This window comes from Chaetodon trifascialis, chromosome 2 (genome assembly GCF_039877785.1).
Source record: "Chaetodon trifascialis isolate fChaTrf1 chromosome 2, fChaTrf1.hap1, whole genome shotgun sequence".
Lineage (NCBI taxonomy): Eukaryota > Metazoa > Chordata > Actinopteri > Chaetodontiformes > Chaetodontidae > Chaetodon > Chaetodon trifascialis.
This window is the reverse complement of record NC_092057.1, coordinates 17104185-17131585: the sequence shown is the minus strand read 5'-3', so window position 1 is coordinate 17131585 and position 27401 is coordinate 17104185. Positions and strand designations below refer to the sequence as shown.

The window sequence follows — 27401 nt, the reverse complement described above, 5'->3', positions numbered from 1 at the left end:
CGTCTTAGAAACATCCATTTTTGATGGTACCATTGATGATGATAGTTGAACGTCATAATATCCAGTTGATTATTCATATCTACCAATGCCTCTGTCTGGATGGATGTGGTTTCCACTTGATTTCAACTGTACACACAACATATCCCATGCCACCTGTGTTAAATGACATCAACTCCAACAAAATACCATGTGTATAATGGTAAAACAACAAACCATTAAATACACAGATTTCAATTCTCAGTAGACAAACTGAACTAATTGCAGCTCATCATCAACAACAATAGACTGAACTCAGGTTGCTAAACTGTTTCTGTTGTCACAAGTAGTGATTGATTCAGTGTTTGCCACTCAGGGCAAGGTCTCACTTCACACAGAAGCCAAATAGAAACGCTTCCATCACTGTGTTTGTCTGAGTGTGAAGTGAAGCCAGAGTACTTGTGGCCTCCGTATGTTTGATGGGTGATGTTGTCATGCAGAATAATGAGGGAGATCATCTCTCCGTGGACAGAAAATCATTCTACTCTTGCCTCTATCCATTCCCACCTGTCTGAGTTTATTGCTCTCACTCACTTGAGTTCCTTCTTCCACCGCTTGCGCACCGAGACCTGTAAATGTAGTGATATACAGCGACATGCAGCCTGTACTCATAACTCCTCCCTTCCTCCCCTTTCTCTCCATCCTCCTGTCTTCCTCCCATCCTCTTCTCCATATCTGCTGATTCTCCATTTCTTTACATTCTTCCTCTGTTATCCACTCATTTTTCCTCCCTTCTTGCCCCTTCAGCAACAGTACTGCAGCTTTGCTGAACATACAGCGATGCCTCTGAACTCTTTCTTCTCCTTGTTTGCCCCCCCGCTCCACCTTCTTCATGATGGTGCTGTAGCATTATCGACTGCACAGCAATGCTGAGGGAGTCCAGATAGAACCACATATTGATTGATACAGCTTAACGCTGCAGTGTTGTTTATTCATATTGTGTTCTTCCAGTCCAGCGGTATGTCTGGCTGTCTGACAGCTAGTCTAGACCTTTTTAAGCCGCTAGAAATGTGAGCAGTGTGTGCACAGGTTTGTTTTTCTTTTTTTTTTGTTAATGAATAGAACTGTTTGTGTTTGAAGTTTTGTTGAGATTGCAGTGAATTAATGCCTTTCTCAATGGTTGGGCAAGGCCCGTCCTTTTACGTATTAACACTTCAGGTGGGCAGCAATAAATGAGATGAAAATGAACTGGATTGGGAAATTGAAAAATGATTGATGTGTGAATAATTTAAACGACTTCAGATGTGTGTCTGGGGTGTGTGAGTCCCAGAAATGCTGAATGCAAATGCACGTTAGAAGGTTTATTAAAAACACACTTTGATGATCTAATGTCATTTGAACAATGTCACCTGAGCTCAGGCCCAGGAAGTCGATTATGTGTTTGTGTGGAAAAAGAAAATATTCCTACTTCCTGCAAAGTGGTTTTATAAGAGGATAAATGTTAGCACTTGATAAACAGCGGGCTGTAGAATTTGGAAACTCTGGAACATACAGAATGACGCCAGGCATGAAGCCTTGTGTACTTAACTAGTATTTAAACTTCACCAACAGCCCAGATGAATATTATTTAGTTAAAGAAACTGAAATCCAGTTTGCTTTGACTCAGAAACCCTCCCTGCAGCTATAAATATCGAACTCGGCTGGATAACAGGCTGTCAAAACGAGGGACGTGTGCAACTAGTCGCCATGTCGAGGCTACGATGTTTGGTTACTGAGGAATGGTTTTAAATGGCTCTTATATGCAATATTTTATTGGAAAATGTCAAACCTTATAGATTCAATTGTCCCCAATTTTCTGACTTTTAAACCAGTGGACTAATCTAAGTTTAACCTTGAGCTTAAACTTCAGAGAAATTAGTGCTTAGGAACATTGTTAGTCAAAACTTGCAGTAGCTAGTGAATCTATGTGCCTCAGCTGTATTTGTGCAATGTAAACACACTGAGGGCAAATACATGGCAGACCAGTATTTCTCACAATGATTCCATTCAAAGACAATGTGAAACGCACACACAAGACCTTCAAATCACACACTATTATTTATCATTTTTGTAAAATGTGGAAATTACAAGTAGTTCACGTCTGAAGACGCTCAGGCACGACACAGTTGTCGGCTGTGAATTCACACCCGTTTCAATGAAGGCTTCTGGGTTTGGGTTAAAACAACCTAGAACCCTGTAATACAGGGTGATAATGACAACACACTCTAGTTTATTGGCTCTGATTAATGAGCAACAACAACCCAGAGCACCTCATCATCAGACAAATTGAATAAAGAGCAGACAAGTACTGGCCTCTTTGTGCTGGCTGCGTCATGTCGCTAAACGATCAATCATGCTGTGAAGATTCTAGACAAGAGACGGAGTGAGTAGTACTCCAGCACTGCAGCGTTCTCTGAAGTGATTGCCTGTTTTGCTTTGACGTGGGAAAATAACAGGGCCATTCAGCCAGTTAGTGCAAGCTTTCATTCGTTGTTGTGCAATCCTTCCCTAATATGGAGCGTACTGTTTTTGCCTGTTCATGGTCGAGCACATTCATCACGGTGTCCTCAAACATTTCAAATCATCGCACCGGCCCTGATAAGAGAGAGGTAATATATGCACGGCCTTGATATTTTTAGAAGTCCATGACCGCTACAGCTCATCGATGACGACATGAACGGAAAAGGACACTTCTTGTCTAAAGGGATGCTAAATTAGGCTGATGTCACACTGTGCTGCATCCGTAACCTTGTGTCTTTATTTCTGTCTGTCTGTACTTGTGTCTCATTTTCTGCAACTTTGTCCTCACTCACATGCACAGGACTCACAAAAAAAAAACAAAAACAAAACGGCTGATCCCCCTTTTAATTCCCCCCTCAGCTTGTCCTCTGCCTCAGTGTCTTTCAGTCCACACCACTCACTTCCCTCATTTCACATGTGACACGAAGAAGAGGGATGGAGCGCGTCTGCATTATTTACAGTAGCTCTAAACCTGGCAGGCTCGCACTCACCACAGCACAGAGCTGTTTTTAGAAACACTGCCTTTGCTTTCGAGACTTCAATGAAAAGGTGAACTTTTATTAACGGAGCTGATGTGGCCGCCGTTTAAGAGAGGAGAGACTGACATAACTGAGGATGAAGCAAAAAGAACATGTTATGCAATCTGTTCTGGCCGGCTACTGTATACTCTCCAAGGGATGAGAGAGGTAATGTAATAACATCAGCTCATGTATGCTGCATTAATAAATTAACACACAAATAGGCAGAAGGCTTTTTCTGTTTTAAACGCTGAATTACATAAGCTTTTCTAACATCAGCTCCACCATGTCTGGCTTTGTACATATTTGAAAGCGTGTACGTTTTCAGTGCTCATCCTCTTGACATTCCTCCTAATTAATTGATTGTGACTCACTGAACTGTCTCAAAAATGAACACATTTCTGGCAGATTTCATTAACCAGCAAGTCTTCCAAGTCTGATCACGAGAACACAAACCGACCTTGTTTTTATTGAATAAATGCAGTGCGCTTACATATAGTCAGTATATGTGATGATTGGCCATTGCTCTCAGAACTGCCGTACAGAGCCTTACACTGTGCACGGGTCACCTCGGGGCTCATTCTGCCGACACTCAAAATGTCCTTTAGCTGTGCTGTGAGTGCCAAAAATGTGCTTTTGCTTGATGCATTTCATAATCTTGCAACATGACAGCCCTGCACTTACCAACTTCTACTGAACTTTTTAAGTGGCTGGTTGGTTCTGCTCCACTGCTCCAAGTTGGTTTAGGAAACTGTGGGCGCAAGTGGCTGTTAAAACCTCTATAATGATAATTATTATTAATGTTATAATTATTAATATTCAGAATTTATTAAAAAGACATGACCTCTTGTATCTGAAAGGGGTTGCTTGTAGCGCTGAATGAACCTGCGGAGAATTAGCATCTGACTGTGCAGTCATGCAGTCTGCAGCTCATTGTTTAAGTTTTATGTACTGTTTTCAGGCAAAAACCTTAAGAATGGGTAGAGTGAAAAGAAGAGTTGATACTGGACTCCAAATTGATGCTAATGTTGCTATTCATCTGCTGAAAGTGTAAATAGGGAACTGTTTGCTCACAAGTTTGCAGTATCCACTTATACTGCTGTAATGAATAATATGTGAGTGTTGTGTTCGCTGCTTGTTTCTGCTGCCCTAAGTGGCTTTAAGGTTTTTGAGTTTAGCATTTTACAAAATACACTCATTCACTTTGTTTCCAAAGACTGTCAAAGATTGATAACGCTCTCCTTTGTGTCTTTGTGTTTGGTATGGAACTGATGTTGGTGGGTGATTAGCCTAGCTTAGCATAAAGACGGGAGACAAGGGGAAGCAGCTAGCCTGGCTCTGTCCCAAATAAAAAAAAGTCCACCAAACATCTAAAGCTCACTGATTAACCTGTCATGCAAATGAAAAATGCAACTTTGGGCAGATACTGTTCGAGCTGTAATGATTCTTGGAAGAACAACAGTTTATACATCCTGCGATTAGCTGTTCGCCAACCAATGGTTACAACTTGTAACTCCCTCTAAAACCACAAATTGTTGTCACAATAGTTACAGGTAAATTTACTGATGGTTGAGTCAAACTTTCAGAGATTTCCCTTCGCTACTGTGGGTCTTCACTGCTGTCACTGTGTAGTCAATTTACACCAGTCGACAGATAAAGTGGGAAAAACACTTTTATGACAGGTTCCTTGTTGTGGTGGAGGCCGGCCAAACACCCTGTGTCTTCCTAGCTATTTGTCTCTGATCTTACCCTGCTGCTCTGTCTGGCTTTCCAGTTGGGGAATTCTGTGTTCAGACAACCCTCTGCGGCCTGGTGTTGTTTTTTCTTAAAGAGTGTGTCGTTTTCTGCCATCACAAATCTTGCATATACACCATTGTCTAGAGACTGGGGGCCTTGAAGTGAATTGATACAGAGTGAGTGAGTCATAGTGCCGCTGCCCTTTCCACAGTGAAACTCGTCTGCACTACCACAGAGGACATGGCGCCAAGGTGCTACAGCTGGGTTTGTGACCTTTAATGCATAGGTCGTGTACATAACGGGGTAGAAGTTTGGTGATGTATAACTGAGGAACGTGAGTGTAGGAGACACATTTCTTCAGGCGGTCTGTGGTATTTGATACAGCATTCATTGCTTGGTAATTTTTGGATCCAAGAGCGTTCCATTGACCAGTGGTTACTATGTTGAGCGAGAGGAACTGTACAAAATGCTTTTGAGCACATCTGTGTGTCTGCGCACTGTACGTGTGTGCAGGACTGTGCGTACTGCTTTTAAATTTGCAAGAGTTTGCATACATGCCTGCGCCGTGCAAGTGTTAAAACCAGCTTTCTGGAAGCCGCAGATATCCTACCTATGCAAATCCTCCCATGATGGGATCTGATATAGCTGCTTGGTTTTGCATCCTTCTACTAGGCTTGGTCTAATGACCAGCAGGGCTTTACATAATTATTTCATTTATTTTAGCAGGTACCTGTAAAATACACGTATTCATCAGAGATTTCCAATGGCAGCGAGGCACTGACTCCGTTTTGAGGCCCTTTGGGAGATATTTTATGCGAGCACCTTACATTTTTCCCAGGACATTATTTCACAGCCAACAGCCATGTCAAATAAAGGTCAGGGAAAGAGTGTGGAAACCACTGGAATACAGTTGATTTAGTTCTCCTTCATTAGCAGTGCCATATTCTCAAGCACATGTGGGGGAGAGGAGCGCAGAGGGAAGAGGAAGCCATCAGAACAGAGTTCAGCTTCACTTGTTCACAGCCTGTAATGTATAAAAGGATTATAAGCATCACTGGCTGTCATCAAGCCATCTTTTTCTTGCCCTTTACATCTAATTTCTCCTCATCTTCCTGCTCCCTTACTTAACAATCTGTTGTCAGAATTTTCCACTTGTGTTCCTTTTACTCTCTTTAATTTAATTTAATTCCAGCCCCTCCCTCTCATTACAACTCCTCAAGTTGCCCTCCTTTGATGCTCCTTAGTCTCTCAGTCAGCTCCGGGTTCATTCATTTCCATATCTTTCCTCCTCCTTTCTGGCTCTTTTGTCACCAACAGAAGCTTTGGATTTAGAATATGAAGATTAAACATCAAAAGCAGGCAGAAGTGCTGCGTTTAATCAGTTTATTGCTTGAATGAAGTGAACAAGCTGTGGGGCATCGGAAACTAAAAGCTGTTATTGCATGGCCGGAGTATTTAATTAAACGAACACGTACAATGTACAAATGCCACCGTCATTTTAAGTCCGGCCTATTATTGAAGAAGTGTTGTTGCTGCAGAAGCTTGACTTTATTTTGTTTTCTGACCTTTTGCTCAACTAAGTCTGGAAAACAAGGCAATAAATAAAGACGGAGTGTTGACACAGGGCAACACTCAGGCAGGCAATTCATGATGAAACTCACACAAACATCTGCTTTTTACTTTGTGGAGGAGGACTTTCTCTCTGTATTTTGGCCTTGGGGCAGAAATAAAGAATCCTGAAATTTTTATTTATGATGAAAGAAAGTCGGACTGCACCATTTATGTATATTCTCTAATAGTGAAGGTATGGCAGACATCATTATTGAGCCTTTGACAAAAGAAGCAAAAACATAATAAAAAATGACACGATGACTATTCTACTATTGTCTTTTATTACTATCAGTGTTGTTAGTGTTATTCCCTGCTACTTTTTTCAGAGTTGCATAAGATTTTCATGTATCTAAATGCCACAAATGCACAGTTGAGACAAAAAAAAATGTATGTGTATTTATTGTTGGACGTAGTAAGAGCAGAGCATTGGTTTACTTTGATGCAAAATACAGAATATCTTATTATATTATTCTGTTTCGATGGCTCCCCATAGTTACATGACTCCTGTTAAGATCTGATGCAGGCTAACTCCAACTGGAAACACTTCAAAATGTGGAAACAGCAGACGAAAAAAAACAATCCCAGCACAAATCCATTAAGTAGCTGTTCTCTGGCTTTCGTTCACATCACATGAGGAATTCTTTTAAGGAATCTGAAAAAAATGGAAATTCGAACATGGAATATGATTGAAAGTTTCCTAAAGTGGTTGTTGTCTGACGAAAGTTAATGAACTTGTCCTGTCTGTGTGTTTTATCTCCCAGTACCGGATTGGGCAGCTGTACATGATCAGTAAACACAGCCACGAGCAGAGCGATCGAGGGGAAGGAGTGGAGGTGGTCCAGAATGAACCGTATGAAGACCCGGCTCACGGCCAAGGGCAGTTCACAGAGAAACGAGTCTACCTCAACAGGTCAGAGGAAAAGTCTTTTCTAGTTCATTGTCGAACACTCATTTGAATGTGGAGTGCCCGTACAGCCTCTACAGGCAGTTCATTCAGTCTGCTGGGTTAAACCTGTCGCCACTTCATGAGAGCTTCCACAGTGTATATGATGTCTTTATTAGAGTCCTCTGGCCAGCAGAACATAAGTGAAACACTACAGCAGTGAGCTCAGTAACAGTCGCTACTTTGAATGATTATTTTTGGACGTTTATGTTTAGCCTGTGGTCTTAAAGCTTGCTCACCGCCTTGGACTATATCTCTCCTTTCTGGACTCCCTCTTACTCAGAACAGCTCAGCTCAAATTTGATCCTTCACCATGATTTTTACCAAAGCTGAAAAAAACTGGAGTGCAAATTACCACTTATATCATATATCAACTGGCTCACACTACATTCTTGAATAAGGCTGTACAGGTTTGCACAAATACACACATGCAAACACACTCAGCTTTCCCTGAGTTACTTATCCACAGTTATATGTCACCCCATACTGATGCATCTCATCCTGCGTGCATCCTGTGAGCCTTTGATAATGTGTTTTTGCATGTGACCCTGCCACACACAGTTTAGTCTGACCCACATAAATGAAGGAGAGATGACAGAGAATAGGATGGTGAATATGAGAAGAAGAAAGGAAAATGACAGCGGGACAGAAAGAACAAAAAATAAGAGCAAGGGAGGGGGAATAGAGAGGGGCGGGTGGCGGGCAGAGATGCTGCGGGCCATTTGTTTGAGCACAAATACCTGTGTCAGCATTTGCAATGCCGGGGAACTAATTATGTTGAGTCAGCACAGCTCAGCTCTTCAGAGGAGAGAGGAGGAAGAAGGCAGACGGAGCAAGCAGATAAACAGATAAGTTGGGCTTTCGCACAGACAGTCTCATGCAGTTTCCTCTCTCTGTTCCACAATTTCACAGAAAAACTGCTTTTACAGTTGCTCGCGGCTTTGTTTGGACAATAAAGCAATCATGGTTTGAATAGCAAAGAAAAGGAGGCTGTCATATGGATTTTTGTCTTTGCACACCAGTTCCACGACAACCTCCTAGACACCTCAAACCATTGCACCGTCTGTGTTTCACTCTCGATTGTGTTTTTTAAGTGTGTACACTTAGAAACTCGCCCCAGGCCAGGCATTCAACAGCTGGCTTTCAAGTCTTTGCCTATGATGGGAACGGCGGTAGAGAGAAAGCGAGAGGGGGAAAGCCAGAACAGACAAATGAGAGAAAGAATACAAACACTGACCTTTCCAGAGTAGCTGACATTTTGTTAAGATAAAGTGTTCATTTATCAGGATGAACATGAGTCGATGCATGAATACCACTCACTTTGTATTGGTGTGTGAGCACCGCAGTTTCCCATGTAATGTTTCAGCCCTGTCCAGAAAATGCAATCGTAGGGTTGTTTGCTCCCCTGACAGAATGCAAAAAGACGCTTGAAAAACGCATGAAAGGACAGCCCCGTGCAATCTGTGTATGTCTATCTGAGCTGTGCATCAAAAGTACTCACTGAGTGAAAAATGGAAGGTCAGCAATGTAAAATCAGGGTTGATGAAAAATTCAGTAAATTCAGTAAAAAAGAAATATCTGCTACTTCACATCAGGCAACGTTAAATAAATTTAGATTTGACCATAACTCAGCACTGTTCTGCCCCATTCTTCTAGCCATCTATCTGGCTCTGCAACAACTAAACATTTAGCTCTTGATTCACCAGCAGGGAATTCAGTCTGGACTCATTCTGTCACACTTCAGCTGCCCCATTAGCCCTCCCAATCTGCCTCACGCTGTACTTCGCTATCTGTCCTGATCCCATCCGACCTGAACACCGATTCCACGCCTGTTTTGTCAATAACCTTCCTTAAGAGCGGAGAGGGGATCATTGATTTTCTGATTTAATAAAGTGTTGCCTTTCTTTGGGTGCGTTCAACTTAACTACGGTAGGTTTTCTTAAAAAAAGAATTCTAAATACAATCCCAGGCTTTGGTGTGAAAACTCCCAGCAGCCACCCACCACGCTTGCACGCCTGGCAACGTGGGCTCCCTCGCAGCAGCTATTGGCAAAGATCTGTAAAAGAACAAGGAGGGAATGGGAGAAATCAACAGATGGGGGTGTAGGAGGAGTGTCAGTCTCTTTTGTTGGGAGGGAGGGAGAGAGAAAGAGAGGGAGAGAGTGAACAGGCCTGCCAACGTTCACACAATGTGACCGTCAAAGGCTGGTTTTATTCACAGCAGTCACGATGCAGTGGGCGCCATTTTTGTCCTCCTGAAGGAATTGTTTTCCATGTCAGTCAAAGCAAGTGCAGATGAAGGCAGGCTCATGAAAGCCTGTGCACTTCTGTGTTTGACACGTCTCATAAATAAGTTGTCAGTGCAGCCGCAATTATAGTCTTGGCAGAGTTCAGAGTTCAAGATCACAGAATGTCAAGCATGAACACAGTAGAGTTGGGCGGTATCCAAATTTTGATACCGTCAAACCTTCCCCACATTTTCCCGGGGTATACGGTATTACTGTGACTAATTAAAAATCACTTTGCAGGGCAGCGTGACATGCGCGCAGTTCAAACAGTCAGTGCTCACGCTAAGAAGCACCAATCGTAACTTTGTAGCATACCAGAATGACGGGGAGAAACTCAGCTAAAGCCTCTACCAAGCACTGCTACCCAAACAACACACAATTCATACCCCAAGAAATTATATATGCATATCTGCTGATTTCACCACTTCATGCAAACCACAAAAGCCTGGTATCATATGAAAAAACTTAAATAATAAAGTTTGTCTTAAATTTGCTGTTTTGTGGTCAAAAGTTATATTCCAGCCCGAAAACACGCTACTAATGTCTCCCCCTATGACTCTGTGTTAGTTTGAGACCAATCACGAAGGTCCTGCTTGTTTACATAAAGAGGAGGTGGTATCTAGAGTGGAGGGAGCGCTCTTCAGGCAATAACCTATCTCTGGGCTTACTTCCTTCTGGATCGTCATTGGTGTTTCTATGGTGAATGTGGGCGGGTCGCTGAGCTATTGACCGGCGTAACCACGCAGTTAGTTTCACCGCTCCGTCTCATGAATGAGCAGAGCGCTCACAGAGGACTCTGCTGAGCAGCCCGAAGTGTTATTTTACTGTTTTATTTGCATTTTGTCCTTTTATGAGAGCTAAGAACAATAGCAAGCAGAAAAAAGCTGAAAAACTGTTTTCAACAGTGGAGTTTCTCCGTATGCTTGGACGAGATAACGGTACCCTGCTCAGATGCGCCTAAATGAGCGCCTGGACATACCTGTGTTAAAACATCTGTATGATTGCTCGGGTTCATTCTTAACACGTACTTTTGCAGTCACCTTTTCCTCGAGTAAAAATTCAACCAGATACATTGAACAGAGTGGACTTCATTTTTCTTATGACGATGCTACAATTATGTTAGATCCCTACAGACCTATATGCACAGCATTTTTTTAATGACGGTAATGAAACTGATACCGTTGGTTTTTTTTAGATACCGTGGGATACCTTATTACCGGATTACCGCCCAACCCTAGAACACAGTGTACTGTGCCCCTACGAACAGTGAACACATGCTAGACGTTATGCAGAGGTTCAGGGTGCCAGAAGGGGCTGAAGTCTAACTGACAGAATAAAATGGGAATATTACAAAGATTCATATCTGTATGTTAAATATGAACCTGTTGCAGCTGGTTAGCTTAGCATAAAGACTGGAAACAAAGTGAAACAGCTAAAGATTTGCCTAGCAGCAGCTCTCAAGATCATTGAAAGACATATTTTATTTGGCTAGGCGCAGCCTGGAGTCTTTTCCAGCGTGAACTCCAGGAAGTTAGAGTTCAGCACAGGTATTGTAGATGGAACTAGGATTGCTGCTTCCCCCAGTTTTCAGTCTGCGCTAAGCTAAGCTAAGCTAACTGGCTGCAGATTCATATTTACTGCACAGACATGAGAGTGGTATCAATATTCTCATCTAACTCCTAGCAAGGGATTAAAAACCATACCTCCCAAAGCGTTTGCTCATTAGTCTGACGATTATTCTCTTGAATAATGGATTTATTGTTGACAGTCGTCAAAAAACAGAGAAACAACAAAACGTCCATCCCATCACGTCGTACTCATGTTGTACAAGGAGATGTCTTCAAATTGGTTGTTTTATCAGAACAACATTCCAAAACCAAAGACGTTCACTTTCCTAATACATGACAAACAAAAGCAGCAAATCCTCATATTTGCCAGAATAAAGAATCTTTTTTTTTTTCACCATTTTATTTAAATATTTTAAACTTTTTTTTTTTTTTTAACACAACACTTGGTCCTGTAACTATCAAACTAATACAGAACACAGTCAATGGGGAGGAAAGTGAAAGCGTGACACTTTCCCCTCCATCAGTAGCGCCACTGAGGTAACCTTGAGCAAGGCCCTTAACCCCCATCCACTGATTGTACTGAGCAGTTTCCAGATGTGGATGTGTGCAACCGTGTGAATGTGAACAGAGTGTTTCTGAAAAGAGAGCTCAGCTTTCAGCTAAAACGTCAGTATGAAGACATACACCACAGCAGGTAAAAAAAAGAAACAAAACTTAAAAGTCTGAAGGTACCATGGAGAAAAATGTGTGTTCGTGTTTGATCTCCTCTGAATTAAAGCTTTTGGAAGCGTTCTTTTCACACCAAATCTTGATTTCAATGTTAGAGCAGATTTTCCTTTCACAAGTGGAACAAGTTTTTGATGATTGCTGCGATAAGGATAGCGATTTCACCCCCACCCCTGCTCTGAGGCTGCACGCTCACGGTCTCTCCCCTCGTATGTCTGTCTGTCTCAATGTCTCTCTGCAGTAAATTACCCAGCTGGGCTCGAGCAGTGGTTCCTAAAATCTTCTACGTGACAGAGAAAGCATGGAACTATTACCCTTACACCATAACAGGTAAGCAAATGTGTTTGCTGGACTCAAACATTATATGAAATCCATTTAGCTGCTGTGACAAAAAGAGCCCTATGTTAGCACTCCAGCCCTCTTCCTGTGTAGAGAAAGAACCTACAGTAGCTCGGGCTGGAATAGTTTAGCGCTGCAGTCACATGAACACAAACAGTTTTTTTTTTTTTTTTAAAGGTCAGCTTCTCAACTGCTTTTCAGTGGGCAGAAAGTACTTTTTTCAGTCCAAACAGTTTACTCAGAACTATAAGTGCTTTGCTGGATGTTTTTAGGGAGTTGCGAAAAGATAGTATGAGCGCTCACAATGTTTGTGGAGCATCCACTTCTGACACGGTCCCGCATTTGTTAATCCATTTTAAAGAAAAGGCGCCTCCAGGAAAGAGAATATAATTCAGGGCGCTCCGATGCTCGGTTGTGAAGGACGTGTGAAGCATTGAAAATCAGCGGTTTTAGAGCAGTCTAAGCAGCATGTAAATGAAATGTGAAAAATCAGAGACCTTGTGAAGACAAAAGAGGAAGGATGGATCAATAAGATGTGACCTTTAACTTCAAAAGGTGATAGTATTGATGGCAGCTCTGGACAAAACACAAGCGACACCATAGATTCACAGTCTGTAACGCTGACACACATTTAAAGACAGCTCGGTCCAGATGTGACGATGACACGCTGATCAGTCACACCATGGCGGCTTTCTGTGTGTCACCCCATCAGTTTGCCAGGAAGGCGTGTGGGAAAGCACGCTGAAGCCGACATGTATTTACTGTGCATGTTTTGCCGTGAAGTAAACACTTTTGATCCACACTGACTTTCAATGAATGCGGCTGTGGAATAAGCTTCCCTTCGCACATCACCAACATTACAAGCAGCCAGCAGTCAGGAATGCAAAGATCAGAACACATTTCTGTGGTGCTTTAATGATCCTGATCTAAGGGAGAAGTTTTACAAGCTGAGGAATACAGATAAAAGGGAATTTCTGTGTGATGAGAGCAAATTAGAGAAAGTAGAGGAGAAAGTCACTGAGGCGGGGAAGATGTGCGGTATCAGATATGTGACAGTCACTATGCAGTCCCTGTATGTGTCGCACTTTTTTCCTACATTGTGGCCTTCTGAACAAGCCATGTAAGTAATGGTGTTTTTCTTGTGTTCTGCCTCTGCTCTGACCTCACCTCCTGCCATGGTCTGTAGAATACACAGTAAGTACCCTCTATGTCTGTTTCTCTACTTTTTTTTGTGCACCATATTTACACAAATTGCCAAATTGGCAGTGATTTCGGACTTAATTATATTGGATATGGTGGCATGGAAAATTCTTTTATGAGTGTTAAAGCAGAATCAACAGACCCCTCCAACCCCAACACAAATGCACACACACACCCACACCCACACCCACACACACACACACACACACACACACGCACACACACACCAATGGACATGTCTTTGCCAATGAGCAGAGCTTCCTGTGTGACCTGTGATTAACCCCTGAAAACACATGAAGCTTTGGCATAACAGGCTGACACATTTTGAAGACACATGAGTAAGAAATGCATGAGTCACGCCGCTTTAGGGTTCAGGGATAAGAGGGGAAAGACAAAACTGCTGTGGTGACAGAATGCCTGATATTGTCTCTGTTAACGTGTGGGTGCGTTCTGTGTTCATGTGTGAGTCAGTGTAAATCCACCCGTGCCAAGATCAGTTTTAAGAAAAAAAAAACAAATCAGAAAAGCCTCAACAATTGTCTTGGCTTTTGTCAATTTTCACAAAGAGAAAGAAATTGTAATCAAAGCCTGAATTGCAAAGGAGAGACAGAAGGTTCCAACAGCAGCGTCAACCGTCATTCTTAATGCAGTAAAAGTACTTTGAAAGATGTAAGACGTCAAACCAAATCTTGTGACTCCATCTGCATTATCACCAGGAGTAAGGAGGTTTAACTTTCTCTTTATTTAGTCTTTTAAAGCCAGTAAAACAACGACAGCTATAAGTTGGGTTCAACTCAATAGCTTTTTATGTAATGTAATTGTTTATTTTTCTTTCTTTATCCACAGTGCTCATTCCTGCCCAAGTTCTCCATCCACATAGAGACAAAATATGAAGACAACAAAGGTTGCAATGACAATGTGAGTACACTGTGTGTGTGTGTGTGTGTGTGTGTGTGTGTGTGTGTGTGTGTGTGTGTGTGTGTGTGTGTGTGCGTGCGTGCGTGCGTGCGTGCGTGTGCGTGCGTGTGCGTGTGCGTGTGCGTGTGTGTGTGTGTGTAATATGAGGTTTTAATTTTGGAAGATGTAATTGCTTCATTGTTTTACCACCAGCATATCTTTGCATTTTCTTTACTGCAGTGTCTTGTTACTAACTGGTTGACATACACAGCGATAAGCTTCTATCAGCACATTGGCCCAGTCAATTCATTAGTCAGGCTCCAGCTCTCGTACAAATCTCTCAGCTTAATATAACTCTGCCTGCCTTCTGTCCATCTTATACAGCGATATAGACAGCAAAATAGGCCAGTGCTAAACACAAAATATCTCACAGCAGACATATGGCTGAAATCAAGACCTCTATGACGGCGACATAAGTAAAACCATCTGGGCAGATTTGGCAGCTCACAGAGCCTCCTGTGCAGTCCCGTTGTATCATAATGCCAACTATACAATGCGCCTTGCGCGTCTGCCAAAAACTGATCTACTTGTTGGACAGCTAAATTCATTTGGGCTGCTGGACTACTCTTTTTCTCTCTATATTTTACTCCACTCTCCAGTTTACAGGGGCATTAGTCATCATATGAAATGCTGCCACTGTCTGGACAGTGAGGAATAAGAACAGGGGTGGGCAACAGACTCATAGCTGGAAATAGATCATGGTGGATCACCAGCAGGTTAACTTTACTGTTTCGCTTGAAACTGTCAGCGATTCTGCGACTGTGTAAGGGAGGAATGGCTCCCAGCGTTGCTCAAGTGTCTTGTCGCAGATTAGATTATACAAGTTCTCATAAAGTAAAGAGGGAGACCAAAATGGACAGACTGTCAGTGTACATTAAACATGTGGTGATGTTTTAGATTGATGGTTGTTTGGCCTGACAAGACAAGGCGACAGAGCAGAGACTTTTTCATTAAACGTACCAGAATTCGCCTGCAGCCAGTGCAGTTTCTGGGTAAAGACTGAGATAAATCGCAGTTCTATTGCATAAATATGTTTGTGCACATCATCGTCTATGCGCACACGCTCAAGTCAATGACTCAATGACGCAGCTGCACTACTTTGTGTAACATCTTCAGGGCAAACAAACAAGAAGCTCGATGACATTGTATTACCAGCTTCATAAGCGTGTGAGGTGTATTTACTGTAACGGGTGCTGTGAAATAATAATGCAGCTGTGCGCTGCTTTGTTCTGAACATTCATGTAACAACATTCTTTCTTATCAAGTGTCATGTTTTCCCACGTGGGGGTTCTGATGGCGTAGCATATACCCGTCTGCTCGGGGTGTCTCAACACTGTGTGTTGAAAGAACAGCTGGAAATAGGAGGACTTACTGAGAGGAAAGGATTCCGAAATAGTACAAGTGAAGGAGGACAATCATGGAAGCGTGGACAGGAAATGAGTGGGTGTGTGAGTGGACGTCATGCACCGTCTGAATGGAGGCTACAGTAACATTACACGACATGCAGAGTTTCACAGTGCTGTGCGACGTCAGACACACACACACATTCACACATTAAGCTTTAACATGTGTCCTGAGGCTCATGTTGCTCTTGTGATCTCTCCAAGGATCCCTGAACTACACAGCGGGCAGAATGAGAAAAAACTGCTTTTTCATTCTTCCTCTCTTTTCTTTTTCCGTGTTATACATTTTCAGCCCTTTGGCACCATTTAATGTTTCGTTCTTGTGGGTTTTTGTAAACAAGTCACGAGTGATAACACATGGCCAGTCTGATGCAACACTACAGTCTATGTCATGCCCATTAAAGCTCCCTCCAGTCCTCAACAGCATATGTACTACATTCTTCCTGTTCCTTAAATAAGTTACTTTAGGTTTAACAAAACTCTCAGCCTTATTTATGCTGTTAAATAAGTCTCTCACGCATGTCTTGAGTGAGATTGGTCTGTTTTGTGTGGATTCTCCCTTTGGAGGATAATGAAGTGCAGTCCAATCCAATTTTTTATTTAGCCTTTGATTACTATCAGCCTTCAGGGGCCGTCGCTGAGGGGCATTTTAGGACAAATTCCCTGCTTTGTACTGAGATTACCACATTCTGTCTGTCTGTGTGTGTTTTGAGTATTTATTGGAAAACTGACAAAGTGTACCAACAAATGCTGGCATACACATTGAAACAGTGCTCAGCACATAGTATTCACATGACACTGAGTACTACTGATACTGCTACTTTACAAGTTTAAACAAGGTCACATGTTACTGATTGATGAACGTAATGTAATTTTACTTTGCGTGATAATGCTTCAATTATTACATGAGCAAGGACCAATTGATTAGTACACTCATGTATTTATATTTGGTAAAATAATGTGTATATGCTCATTGCAGATGTTTTTCCATTCGCTTCTCAAACCCATGTTTCTCCTCTCACTTCATCCCCTTTCTCCCTCCTCCTCCCTTCTCCTTGACAGCCTCTGCATACACGTCCACCTCATTGTTTACCTCCTCCATTCCTCCTCTCTTCCCGCTCTGCCTCTCTCCAGCCGTCTTCATCCCAGTCTCCTCCCCTGTTGCATGGCTGCACTCATGCATGCTGACACATCACCCTTATTGTGCCAGCAGTGCTCATCCACACTGTAAATGACAGCATGCACCCTCAGAGGGGATGGAAAAAGATGCAGCGAGAAACAGGGAGGATGTACACAGTAGATGGATGGAGATGTATCAGCAGAGAAAGTTCACATTAAAAAAGATGGGAAGGCATCACTGATAGTTTAGTAAGTAATAAACACGGGAGCTGCCTTACATGTTAATGTAAAAAAAAGTAAACTTTTCAAATACAGATAAAGTACTGTAATTATGATATATATCGATATCGTAATACCTTATCACCTACCCCTTGGAGTCTTTTTTATCTTGGCAAAATGCAACTGCCCCCCTCTCCCCACCCTTATCTCTTTCTTATGATTTGTTTTCATTCATTTCAATATTCCAGCAGCCTGCCTTCAGTTAAATTAAAGATGAATAATCCCTTAAATGAAGCCTTTGGCCTCTAATCTCACTTTAAATGCACACACACGTAGACCTTCCCTTGTGGCAATATGGCAAGCACTGAGAGTTCTGCTCAAAGATGGTCAGGTGAGATACTGTGCGTGTGTGTACAGTATGTGTGTGTCTACTCATGTATTACACACGTTGCAGGGACTTAAATCTGTTTACACAGTCACATTGTGGGGACAAAATGCAGGTCCCAGTAATGTAAATCATTACATTTTAGGGTCAAGACTGGGGTAAGGTCATGTTTAGGTTAGGGTTAGGATAAGAGTTAGGCAAGTAGTGGTTATGGTTATGGTTGGGGTAAGTCTCCAGGAAGTAATGTAAGTCTGTGTAAGACTTCAGGACAAAGGATGGATTGATAAACAGCGAAATGCATAAAAGTATATGAATGTCGTACAGTGCAAACATGTGAATTCATAGTTTATTGTAGTAAAATGTTTCTCATTATCGACAGCATTAGATGTAATGAAGAATGATTATAAAAATAGTAAAAGCTAAGAAGGCAATAAGGCTGCACTCACATTTTGTTCAGTCAGCTGACTGTGAACACATGAAACAGTAATTGCAGTGTGTCATTTGGCATAGTAACAAATAGAAGATGTGGGTATGGAGCACCACCTTGTGGCTGTGTCAAGAAGTACAGTATAGTTTCTAGAGTTTGGCTGAGTGATGCTGGGACAGAGAGATAGACAGTCAAGCATTAGTAACAGTCTGAATAATTTCCAACCTTTGAGTCAAGCAGCAAGGCTGGCATGATACAACCTGGAAAAGACACATTTCTGAGGTGTATTTTTATATGCGATGATTGTCAGCCAGAGGCTGCAGTTGGCAAACCGATCTGTTCTGTTTTCAGATCTTTGACACCGAGCTGAAGGATCAGGAGAGGGAGGTGTGTTTCATCGACATCGCCTACGATGAGATCCCAGAGCGCTACTATAAAGAATCCGAGGTGAGCTTGTGTAGGTGTGTGTGTCTGTGTGTGTGTAGAAGTTCACATGGCTACTGGGAGCAAACACGAATGGGGGGGTGTGAGTGTGGTGCTCAGTCTGGACTGCAGTAGTAAAACAACGCGCTTCAGATGAAAGTGTCTGTCGTGTTGTGATCTTACTCATACAAGTTTTCTCTGAGTCTAAATCGTTTTGTATACAGTATTTTCTTCTATCCCTATGATGATCCTCACGGGGGAGATAATAACATGTTGTTGTTATTGTTATTATTATCAGTTAAATTTGTTGAAGCCCAAACGCTAACTCTAATAAAAACTTTCGGCACTTGAGACCTCAATCCCACTTGTCTAGCAGCTGCACTTCTGATTCTGTGAAGTGTGAGAGCTGCTAATTGTCTTCAGAGCGGATGGATAGCAGATTGCCTCAGCTCTAATGAGCCTGCATAGAAATTCTCCATGGACCAGAGGGGTTAATGTGAATGGTATTTAATACAGACATTCAGTCATGCATCTAATTTTAGGCTCTCCCTTGTGTGTGTGTCTTGTGGGTCTTGTTTAATCATTTGGGTATAGAAACAATTATGCCTGAAGGTTTCGGTTAATTATTGTAAGATTAAAAGTGTGTTTTTGTTTGCGCGTGTCTGTTCATTTTAACCCCATTACAGGACTTGAGATATTTCAAGTCAGACAAGACGTCACGGGGGATTCTTCAAGAGGGCTGGAGGGACACCCATGATCCCATCATGTGCTCGTACAAACTGGTCACCGTCAAGTTCGAGGTGTGGGGTCTGCAGACCCGTGTGGAGCAGTTTGTACACAAGGTGAGTGTTAGGTCTTTCATTTTAAGTTGCTTTCTTTTAGCCCAGTCCAAGCCATTTGGTTAAAATGTGCTGTTCAAAATGCAATTGGACACCGAACACAAGAATTAATGAAATGTGTTTTTTGGCTGATTGCAGTTTTGCATCATCTGTGCTGACAGCTGTGCTGTGATGTCTTGTTTAATGGAAAACGGCAATGGTCAATAAGTGCCAGATGGAATTCACAACCTGTCATAGGTGTAAACTCAACATGTTTGGCTCACACTGCATTTTGGTTGGCAGTTGGATAGATTAAAATTCGTGGTTAATTACGAATTTATTTCGAGGTAGCTGCTTGCAATACTCCTGCCACTGAGCCTGAATTCTGATTTAAAATCCTAAAGATGAGAAGGACCTTTGCCTCCATGACTGCACTCCTGCAGGCTGAATATTGATTATTTTGCCTCTAAACATAACATAGAATGATAAAAAGATGTTGCCTGGGTAACCCTGTTCTGACGTGGTCATTGTGTGGTGTTCTAGGTGGTTCGGGATGTGCTGCTGCTGGGACATAGGCAGGCGTTTGCCTGGGTGGATGAATGGATTGGTAGGTCCATCGGCCTTTTTCTGCAGTCCTGCTGCCAACACACTCCAGCTGATTTACAACCATTGGCACATATCAGCCTTTCAGTCATTGACCATTTGCTCACACCAAATTATAAAGAATGTATTGCCTTCACAATAGTATTGAGTTTACTTATATAAATAAATATAGATCATCTTAATTGTATTTACAGATCAATGCAGCCACTTTTCATTTTTGTGTATTATGAATAACCACTTATGTGAGCGTTTAAGGAATACATAAATAGTAAAGAAATGCTTAAAATTTTCCATGTATTTGCATGCACTTAGATTTTCAAACCCTCTTAAAGTGTAACTTATTTTTCATCGTTACTTAAATTACTGTGTGATTGCTGTTTATTTACTTGTCAGTGTGCATGAAAAATCACTCGACCTGCATCTAACCTCATCACTGCCAGTGCTTCTCATCCTCCAACAACTTGTGTCCTCCCCTTGGGTTTACAACTAACACACTAATGACAAACACTCTCCTGTCCTGACAGATGTGGTCAGTGTTTGTTTCACATGATACCTTAACAATACAATTAACTCTTACACTCTATTTCATGTTTCATGTCGGAGAAATTCATATGTATCAGTTTGAGACTCAGCTTAGACACAGCACTGGTTTAAGTGCTGTAATACTGTTGCACTCATTTTAACTCAATTTGGCAGTTTTTCATAAAAAGCCAAATATAAAGTAGCAAGAAAAAAGGCTTCTTTATGCTTACCAAACCTGTATTAGGGGTATAAACCTTGCCAACCAATCTGCTGCAGTTACATGAAGGAGCGATTGGAAATTTACATCAGTTAAGAATGATGCACTCATTGAAACATGAAAGCTGCCGCTGTCGGGTTCTCTGAGAGTCTGTCTGCACACGAGGCAGCCCTGTTTCGCTCACTCTCTACTGTTTAACTTTTTCCATAGCTGCAGGGCATAACGACAACAAGCCCTTTATCTTTGCCATGAAACATATTCCTCCTCTCTCCTCCATTATACCGCAACTCCCTACAACTTGGATGCTTGAAATACTCCCTAAATCTTTCCACAGTTAGTGAGCCCTTCCAGGTGTTGCTTTCTTGTGCTTCCAATGATCCAACCTCTTCGTTTGGTGTGGATTTTTCATGCTTTTCCGTAATCTCTACTTAATCTTGAAGAGTCCTTGACCTCATACTTCCTGTCTCCTGTAAACTCTCTGGGTCATGGGAAGCAAGCACGATGGCCGCTAAAGTTTTTAACTTTAAAAAGCTGTAATTATCCGTTAAAAACTCTGTACTCACCCATGGAATGCACGTTTGCCACCTAACCTTCTCCTTCCACACCTGTCCGTCAACTGGAGTGCAGTTATAGAGGAGTTACCAATGTTTCGATCCTCCGTTCCACCCCTCCCCCCTTCTTCCAGATATGACTTTGGATGATGTGCGGGATTACGAGAGACAAATGCATGAGAAAACCAACATTAAAGTCGTAAATTGCCATGAGCAGCAAGAGCATTCCACAACAAACCCATCTTCACTGGATGGCATAGAGATCCATGACAAAGCAAGCGTATGTGTTTTTTTTCATTGTTTCTTTACTCCATTGCCTCTCCTCTGTCTCATATTTGAACCACTGGTGTCTGTGAAGGAAGTTATCACAGTTGCATATAACTGTCCACATACATGCACTCATTCTACCCATTCTACATGAAATCAAACGATGCACACATGAACTGTTGAATATGTAAAGAATAGAATAATTCAACTCTGCCAACATTTCCCAAAACTTTGAGAAGGTATCTAGGAAACATGAGGCAGCGCAAATGAGCACTAGAAATGTCTTAGTTATTAAAGTAACACGATGTGAGCTGATAAAAAATCTTAATTTTTGGGGGGGGGTTTTCAATCTTTGTTTTTCTTGGTATGCCTGTGGCTTTAATAATGACTTGTGTTTAAAAACTACAGTTCCAGTCCTTTTTTCTCAAGCAATATATATCTCTATCTAGCTAGATAGCTAGATAGAGATATATAGCTATAGATATACTTTCCCAATTCTTCCTCTCATTAGTCTCAATTTATCTTTTTCCAATCCAGACATGACAATGGATGAGGTGAGAGAGTTTGAGCGCACCATCCAGGAGGCCACAAACCAGAAGATCGGGATATTTCCCCCATCAATCTCCATCAGCGAGACGTCCCTGTCCTCCTGTGCCCTCACCGGCCCTGCCAGCGCCCCCTCCACCCCCATGTGCACTGATGCGCCTGAGTCCCTCTCTGTCCCCAAGGACCGACCCCGCAAAAAGTCTGCTCCAGAAACCCTGACCCTTCCCGACCCTGTCCCGAGTGACGTCCCCCAGGGCTCTAACCAGGGCCCACAACCCCTTTCAAATCACCTCCAAACATCCACACCACCCTCCTCCAACTCTGATCTTGCTGAGATGGATGAGCAGTAAAGGAACCTTGGGATGTCTTCCCCAACGCCTTGCTTTACTTACTCCCCCAATGCCACTGTCTTAGTAGCCCAACAAGACTAGCCTAACCTCCAATCACCAGTGCCCAGATGTTCAAGTTCTCTAGCCATATCACATGATTTGCCATAACACTGGACACACAGCAATCACTTTAGAATTCTTCATCAGTGTTGTTAAAGCCATCCAGGCAGCTGTAGGCTCAGCCACCTGATGTGGCTTACTTCCTCTTCCTGTGAGTCTAGCCAGTCACGTCTCATGTATTTTAACAGCCACCTGTGATGTGTAATCAAAACAAAGAGCATTCATAATTAACTTTGTTGAGCGGCAGTTTCTTATGTATATATTGATAAATTACTCTTAGTGTTTCCGTAGTCATGTTTTCTTCAATCAGACAAGCTCATTGCTTTCAAACTATTGAACTATGAAGTAGCTGCCTTAGCACCACAGAGCCACTGGTGTTTATTAGTTCTGACAATGTGTTCAGATTAAGGAATATTGTCATTTTTCAGGCCAAATGCACTGAATTAGAAATGAAATCAATGTCACAAACTAGAGTAGCACATTAGACCTAATATGTTAGTGTAACACACACCAGAAAGACAGCAAAGTGTCCTCATAATAGAACCATTTCACAACTGTTTCCTGAGCCGTCCAAACTGGCCTGCGGATCCGATTTCACCCATCCTGTCCATCCGAAATCCAATTACATGACAGATGCAAAATCAGTACAATCATAGAGCGTTTACACCTCAGGTCTACCCAATTCTCCCTGGCTCACACTCCAAAGGCAGGGATGTTACTGTACCTTTCTCTCCCTGCTTATTGCCAAACAGCCACATTTTATACCTCCACGGGTTTTACAATACAGCAACTATTGTATGTACTATATCAGTCTACTTAACCAGTAGAATGTTTACACACCAGAAACCTTGGAGGATTTGCATATTAGTGAGATTAAGCTGTTGTTATATCTGCTTTTGCGGTTGTAGCATGACAGTTTAATGGCTAAAAATGAATTTGTTTTTTAGTTTATTACTGCATATATCTTACTCAAGTTGGCTGAGAGGTTAGTACAACAGAAAACACAAAATAAAAATGTTGCCTGAAACTAATGCTGGACAACTCATGTGACATAAAATGTGATGGAATTTCAGCAAATCAGCAAATCACTTTAATGTCATATGTAGGAACAAGGCCATGTTTTTTTTGGGGGGGGGGGGGGGGGGGCGGCATTAAGCACTGACTGAGCTTTGTGCACAGTGGAGGTAAGGAAGACTCAAAGCTTGATTTGAGGGCACGTGCATCAAGCTGACTTGAGCATGTGCTTTGTTAGCTGCAGAAAATTTGCAGAAGTGCTGACACCTTTGCTTTGGTGGCGCTGCTTGGTGATACTGAGCCAGTACTGCAGTGGTCACAGAAAACATACTTTGCAGTGACCCATTATTTCTGATGTTGCAAATTAACATCTAAAACCCTGAAGGAGAAACAAATACATCAGGAGAGCAAGTTACTAATGAACCCCCTTTTTCCCTACAATGATATTACTCAAAGAGAGTTTTATATGCTGCATGGATTGTTCACAACATATATACATATTATGTGACATATATATGTATATACTGCAAATGAATGGATTGGAACAGTATATTTGGTGATGCAATGCTATGAAAAAAGTGAATGCCAACTTGGAACCTCTGTACTAATTTTGCATAATAAGAAAAAACAGATTTCGAGTGAAACGTGAGCATGCCCCGAAAATATCGGTCTACAAACGCTTTCAACTCAGTGCCTCTGCATGCAACTACTATATCATCGCCTACATGTGTGTAAACCAAAATCTGTTCTATTTTATCTATGGAGACACAAAATTTGATTGCATTTCTTTGCCTGTTTTCTATCTCAAATGTTGAATTTAACCCAGACTAAAAGTGAGCTACAGTATAGAAGCTGAACTACAACATCATCAGATCAAATGAATCATATCAAACTACATTACCAGTTTCTCAAGTAACAGGGCTAACTTGTTATTATATTTTAGAAAATGAACACATTTTTGTTCCCCTCTCCATGCCAATTACTTCCAACCTTACTGTGCAAATGCACTTTCCAATATTTGACACCTTATTTGACAAAGAAGAAATGTTCATATCTTACACAGTCTTGTTGGGTTTGTTGGACCAAAGTCCTATAATACAGCATGGTGACTTCGAAAAGAGCAGGTCGATAATAGAGTCCTCAGCGGTCTTGCCACAAAATCCTGTTAATATTATGTACAGTTTCTCACTGGCTTTTGTTAAAAAAAAAAACAAACAAAAACAAAACAAAACAACTGTAGCTATTTATCTGTAACTGTAGCTTTTGTCTTTGCCTTTTGAGGATAAAAATGTTATATACCAGTTATTGGCCCTCTGTATTGATCTATTATGTATAGATTATACATACTTACAACTCTGGTATTGACCATCTCTCTTGTCAGGAACACAGAGATCCAGGGATATGTTGATCTACCACGGGCTATTAAAAGTAATGCAAAATGTCCAATTGTGTAACATTAAGCTCTGCTCTGTTTAAAAGAGTAACATAGTAGGTATTGTAAATACTGTTGTTAATGACTAATATAGTAGGTTTTCTTACATGGAATCTGTTCCAAGTTGCATTACTGATGTGACATGAATGTGCACAAAGAGACAGAGAAGGGTCTTCTTTAGTGTGTGTGCGATAAGGATAACATCTTCACAGTCATAATTAAAGGTTTGCTTTAATCTCGGAGTAATTAGCATCTGTATCTATGAGGTCATTCACATCCATTGAGGATACTGAATTCATTTTAGTTTACTCTTCGCAATCAAGTATCAAGATATTCCTCATTGTAGTGTTGCACTTTTGACTCTCCAGTTGCTTTTGGTGACCCTGCAGGGCAAATTGATTTGTACAAGTTGTAGAATGAAATGAAGCTTTTCTTTTTAGTGGCTGCTTTGCTGTATACTTGACATGTTAATTGAGCAGTGATTGGCTTTTCTGTTGTTTCTCTTTTTGTAATAAACCTGCTGTACTTTGATTTAGTGGTTGCTGTATTGTTTGAAGGAAAATCTATGTTAGTTTATCTTTAGTTCGTTGGATAAAAGGACCAAGCATTTCACTCCTCTTCCCTTCTAATGATGCAGTTTACATTCCGCCAGGCTGTTGTGCTGTCTCCTGATAACTGGGGCCAGTCTCACCAGCCAGGATCACTGCGTTAGCTGTCCACCTGCACTGAGTGAAACCAGCAACAGCTCCGTCTACTTCACTCTGTGTTGGAGATCAGTTGCTGTCCAAGCTTATCCAGCTTTCTACATTAATCCTGCTGTGTGAAACGGGTCCCAGAAGTGCCATTGGTGTTTGGTTGCTGGAAGTCACCCTTAGTTCTTACGTCCACTTTAACTATTATTGTATTTGTTATATTTTTACGGCTCTTTGAGGTTAATTTGGTTCATTGTTGTAATTATTGTTTTACTTTTTCTGAAATAGACAAATAAACTTTACTAGTCATTGCAACAGTGTTTTTATTCATTCTGTTACCTGTGCATGTTTCACGTCACCCTTTATGCATGCTTTATCCTTCTGTTTGCCCTCTTTACCACCAGCTGATGGTGATCTTCACCTAACAGTGCTTAGACATATACCTAATGTACACAAAGAAGATTTTGGACTTAAATAGGGCATGAGAAAGGGCACTTTTAATGATTTTGGGTCTTTGAAAAAACTTAATGTTGGGGACAATAAGAAAAAACGCTCTGCCTGTAGCAAGATGTCAGCAAAGTTTACTTAACGTTGGCCTGATACACATACAGTGAAAAAATACACAAGCAAATTTAAGATTAGTAAAACATATTGTCTGCTCACTCTGACCTGTACCTTTAAATATACATGCATTATTACATTATCTCGCTGCAAAATAACTACAATATTTTTTTAGAAAGCTCTAAACTACTCAAATGGGTCATTTTACAGTTTAAGTTCTGTTTTGGTTCCAAAATGAGTTCAACATTACAGTCTAAGCATTGGTTTACTATATTGAATCTTTAAAATATATATTTTTTTTTTCATTAGCCGTTTTATTCCATTCCTCATCGTCTTCAGAGGAAGACCCTTTAGCTTTGTCTGTGCTGGTAGAAAAGTGTTGTCTTCAGGTCCATGTTGTATAGAGCCTTTACCTAGAGGACCTGCCATCAACCTGCAGTCATGACCTCCACTGTCAGATTCTGTAATAGACCTGAGACCTGAGCCTTTACTTACAGCCTGCAGACTGCAATTACAGTATCCACCTGCAGATACTGGCAAAAAGGTACAGCCCAAAATTCAACATACTGCTTCCACCACTTTCCTGAAGCCGCAGCCTCCACCTGAAGCCTCTGCCTCCCCCTGCATATTTTGGTAGAAAGCTTTGACCAGATCTTCCACTTACAGCCACAGCCAAAAACCACTGTTTCCAACTGCAGCTTCTGACAGCTGCTAGCAACCTACAGCTGCTGCCTCCACCTACAGACTTTGTCATCACCTGGTGTCATTGCCACCATCTGCAGGTTCTGGCAGAAAGCTGCAACCTGAACCTTCACCTGCAGGCTTTGTGCGCAAAAAGTGCCACCCAATCCTCTACCTACAGCCTCTGTTTCTAACCTTCAGCTGCAGCCTCCAACTGCAATTTGTGACAGATAGCTACAACCAGATCCTTCATCTGCAGTTGCTGCCAGAAAGCTGTAGCCCCCCTCCTCCGTCATACAATTTAAGCATACCCTCAAACTAAAGCCTTTGAGACATCCTGCAGGCTCAGACTCCATCTACAGACTGGTAAAAAGCAGAATCCTGAACCTTCAGTGTTAGCCTTTGCCATCAACCTGCAGCCACAGCCTCCACCTGCTGATTCTGTCAGAGACGCACATAATCTGAGATCAGGTGTTTGTGTGTATGAATGATAGTGCTACCAAATGCAATAAGAGAGTGCTGGAGATTAATGGAATATAATGATAAATGACACCATGAGAAACATGATCTATTACTATCTCTGTCTCTCGCGCACACACTTATTTTTTATTATTATTTTTTTTTTTTTGCCTCATTGCAGTCCTGATATGT

The 27401-nt window shown here is 41.7% G+C and overlaps 1 protein-coding gene across 1 annotated transcript in view; it reads left to right on the top strand.

The window, feature by feature from the left end:
* Positions 1 to 25823, top strand: part of LOC139341121 (cytoplasmic phosphatidylinositol transfer protein 1-like) — a 70896-nt gene extending 45073 nt beyond the window's left edge. The window contains exons 2-9 of the mRNA XM_070977477.1: positions 7163 to 7311; positions 12167 to 12255; positions 13451 to 13458; positions 14311 to 14382; positions 18326 to 18421; positions 19084 to 19239; positions 19759 to 19822; positions 21913 to 25823. Of these exons, the coding sequence (XP_070833578.1) occupies positions 7163 to 7311; positions 12167 to 12255; positions 13451 to 13458; positions 14311 to 14382; positions 18326 to 18421; positions 19084 to 19239; positions 19759 to 19822; positions 21913 to 22271 (993 nt within the window). The 3' untranslated portion in view covers positions 22272 to 25823. The remainder of the gene's footprint in view (positions 1 to 7162; positions 7312 to 12166; positions 12256 to 13450; positions 13459 to 14310; positions 14383 to 18325; positions 18422 to 19083; positions 19240 to 19758; positions 19823 to 21912) is intronic.
* The last annotated feature ends 1578 nt before the right edge of the window (positions 25824 to 27401 follow it).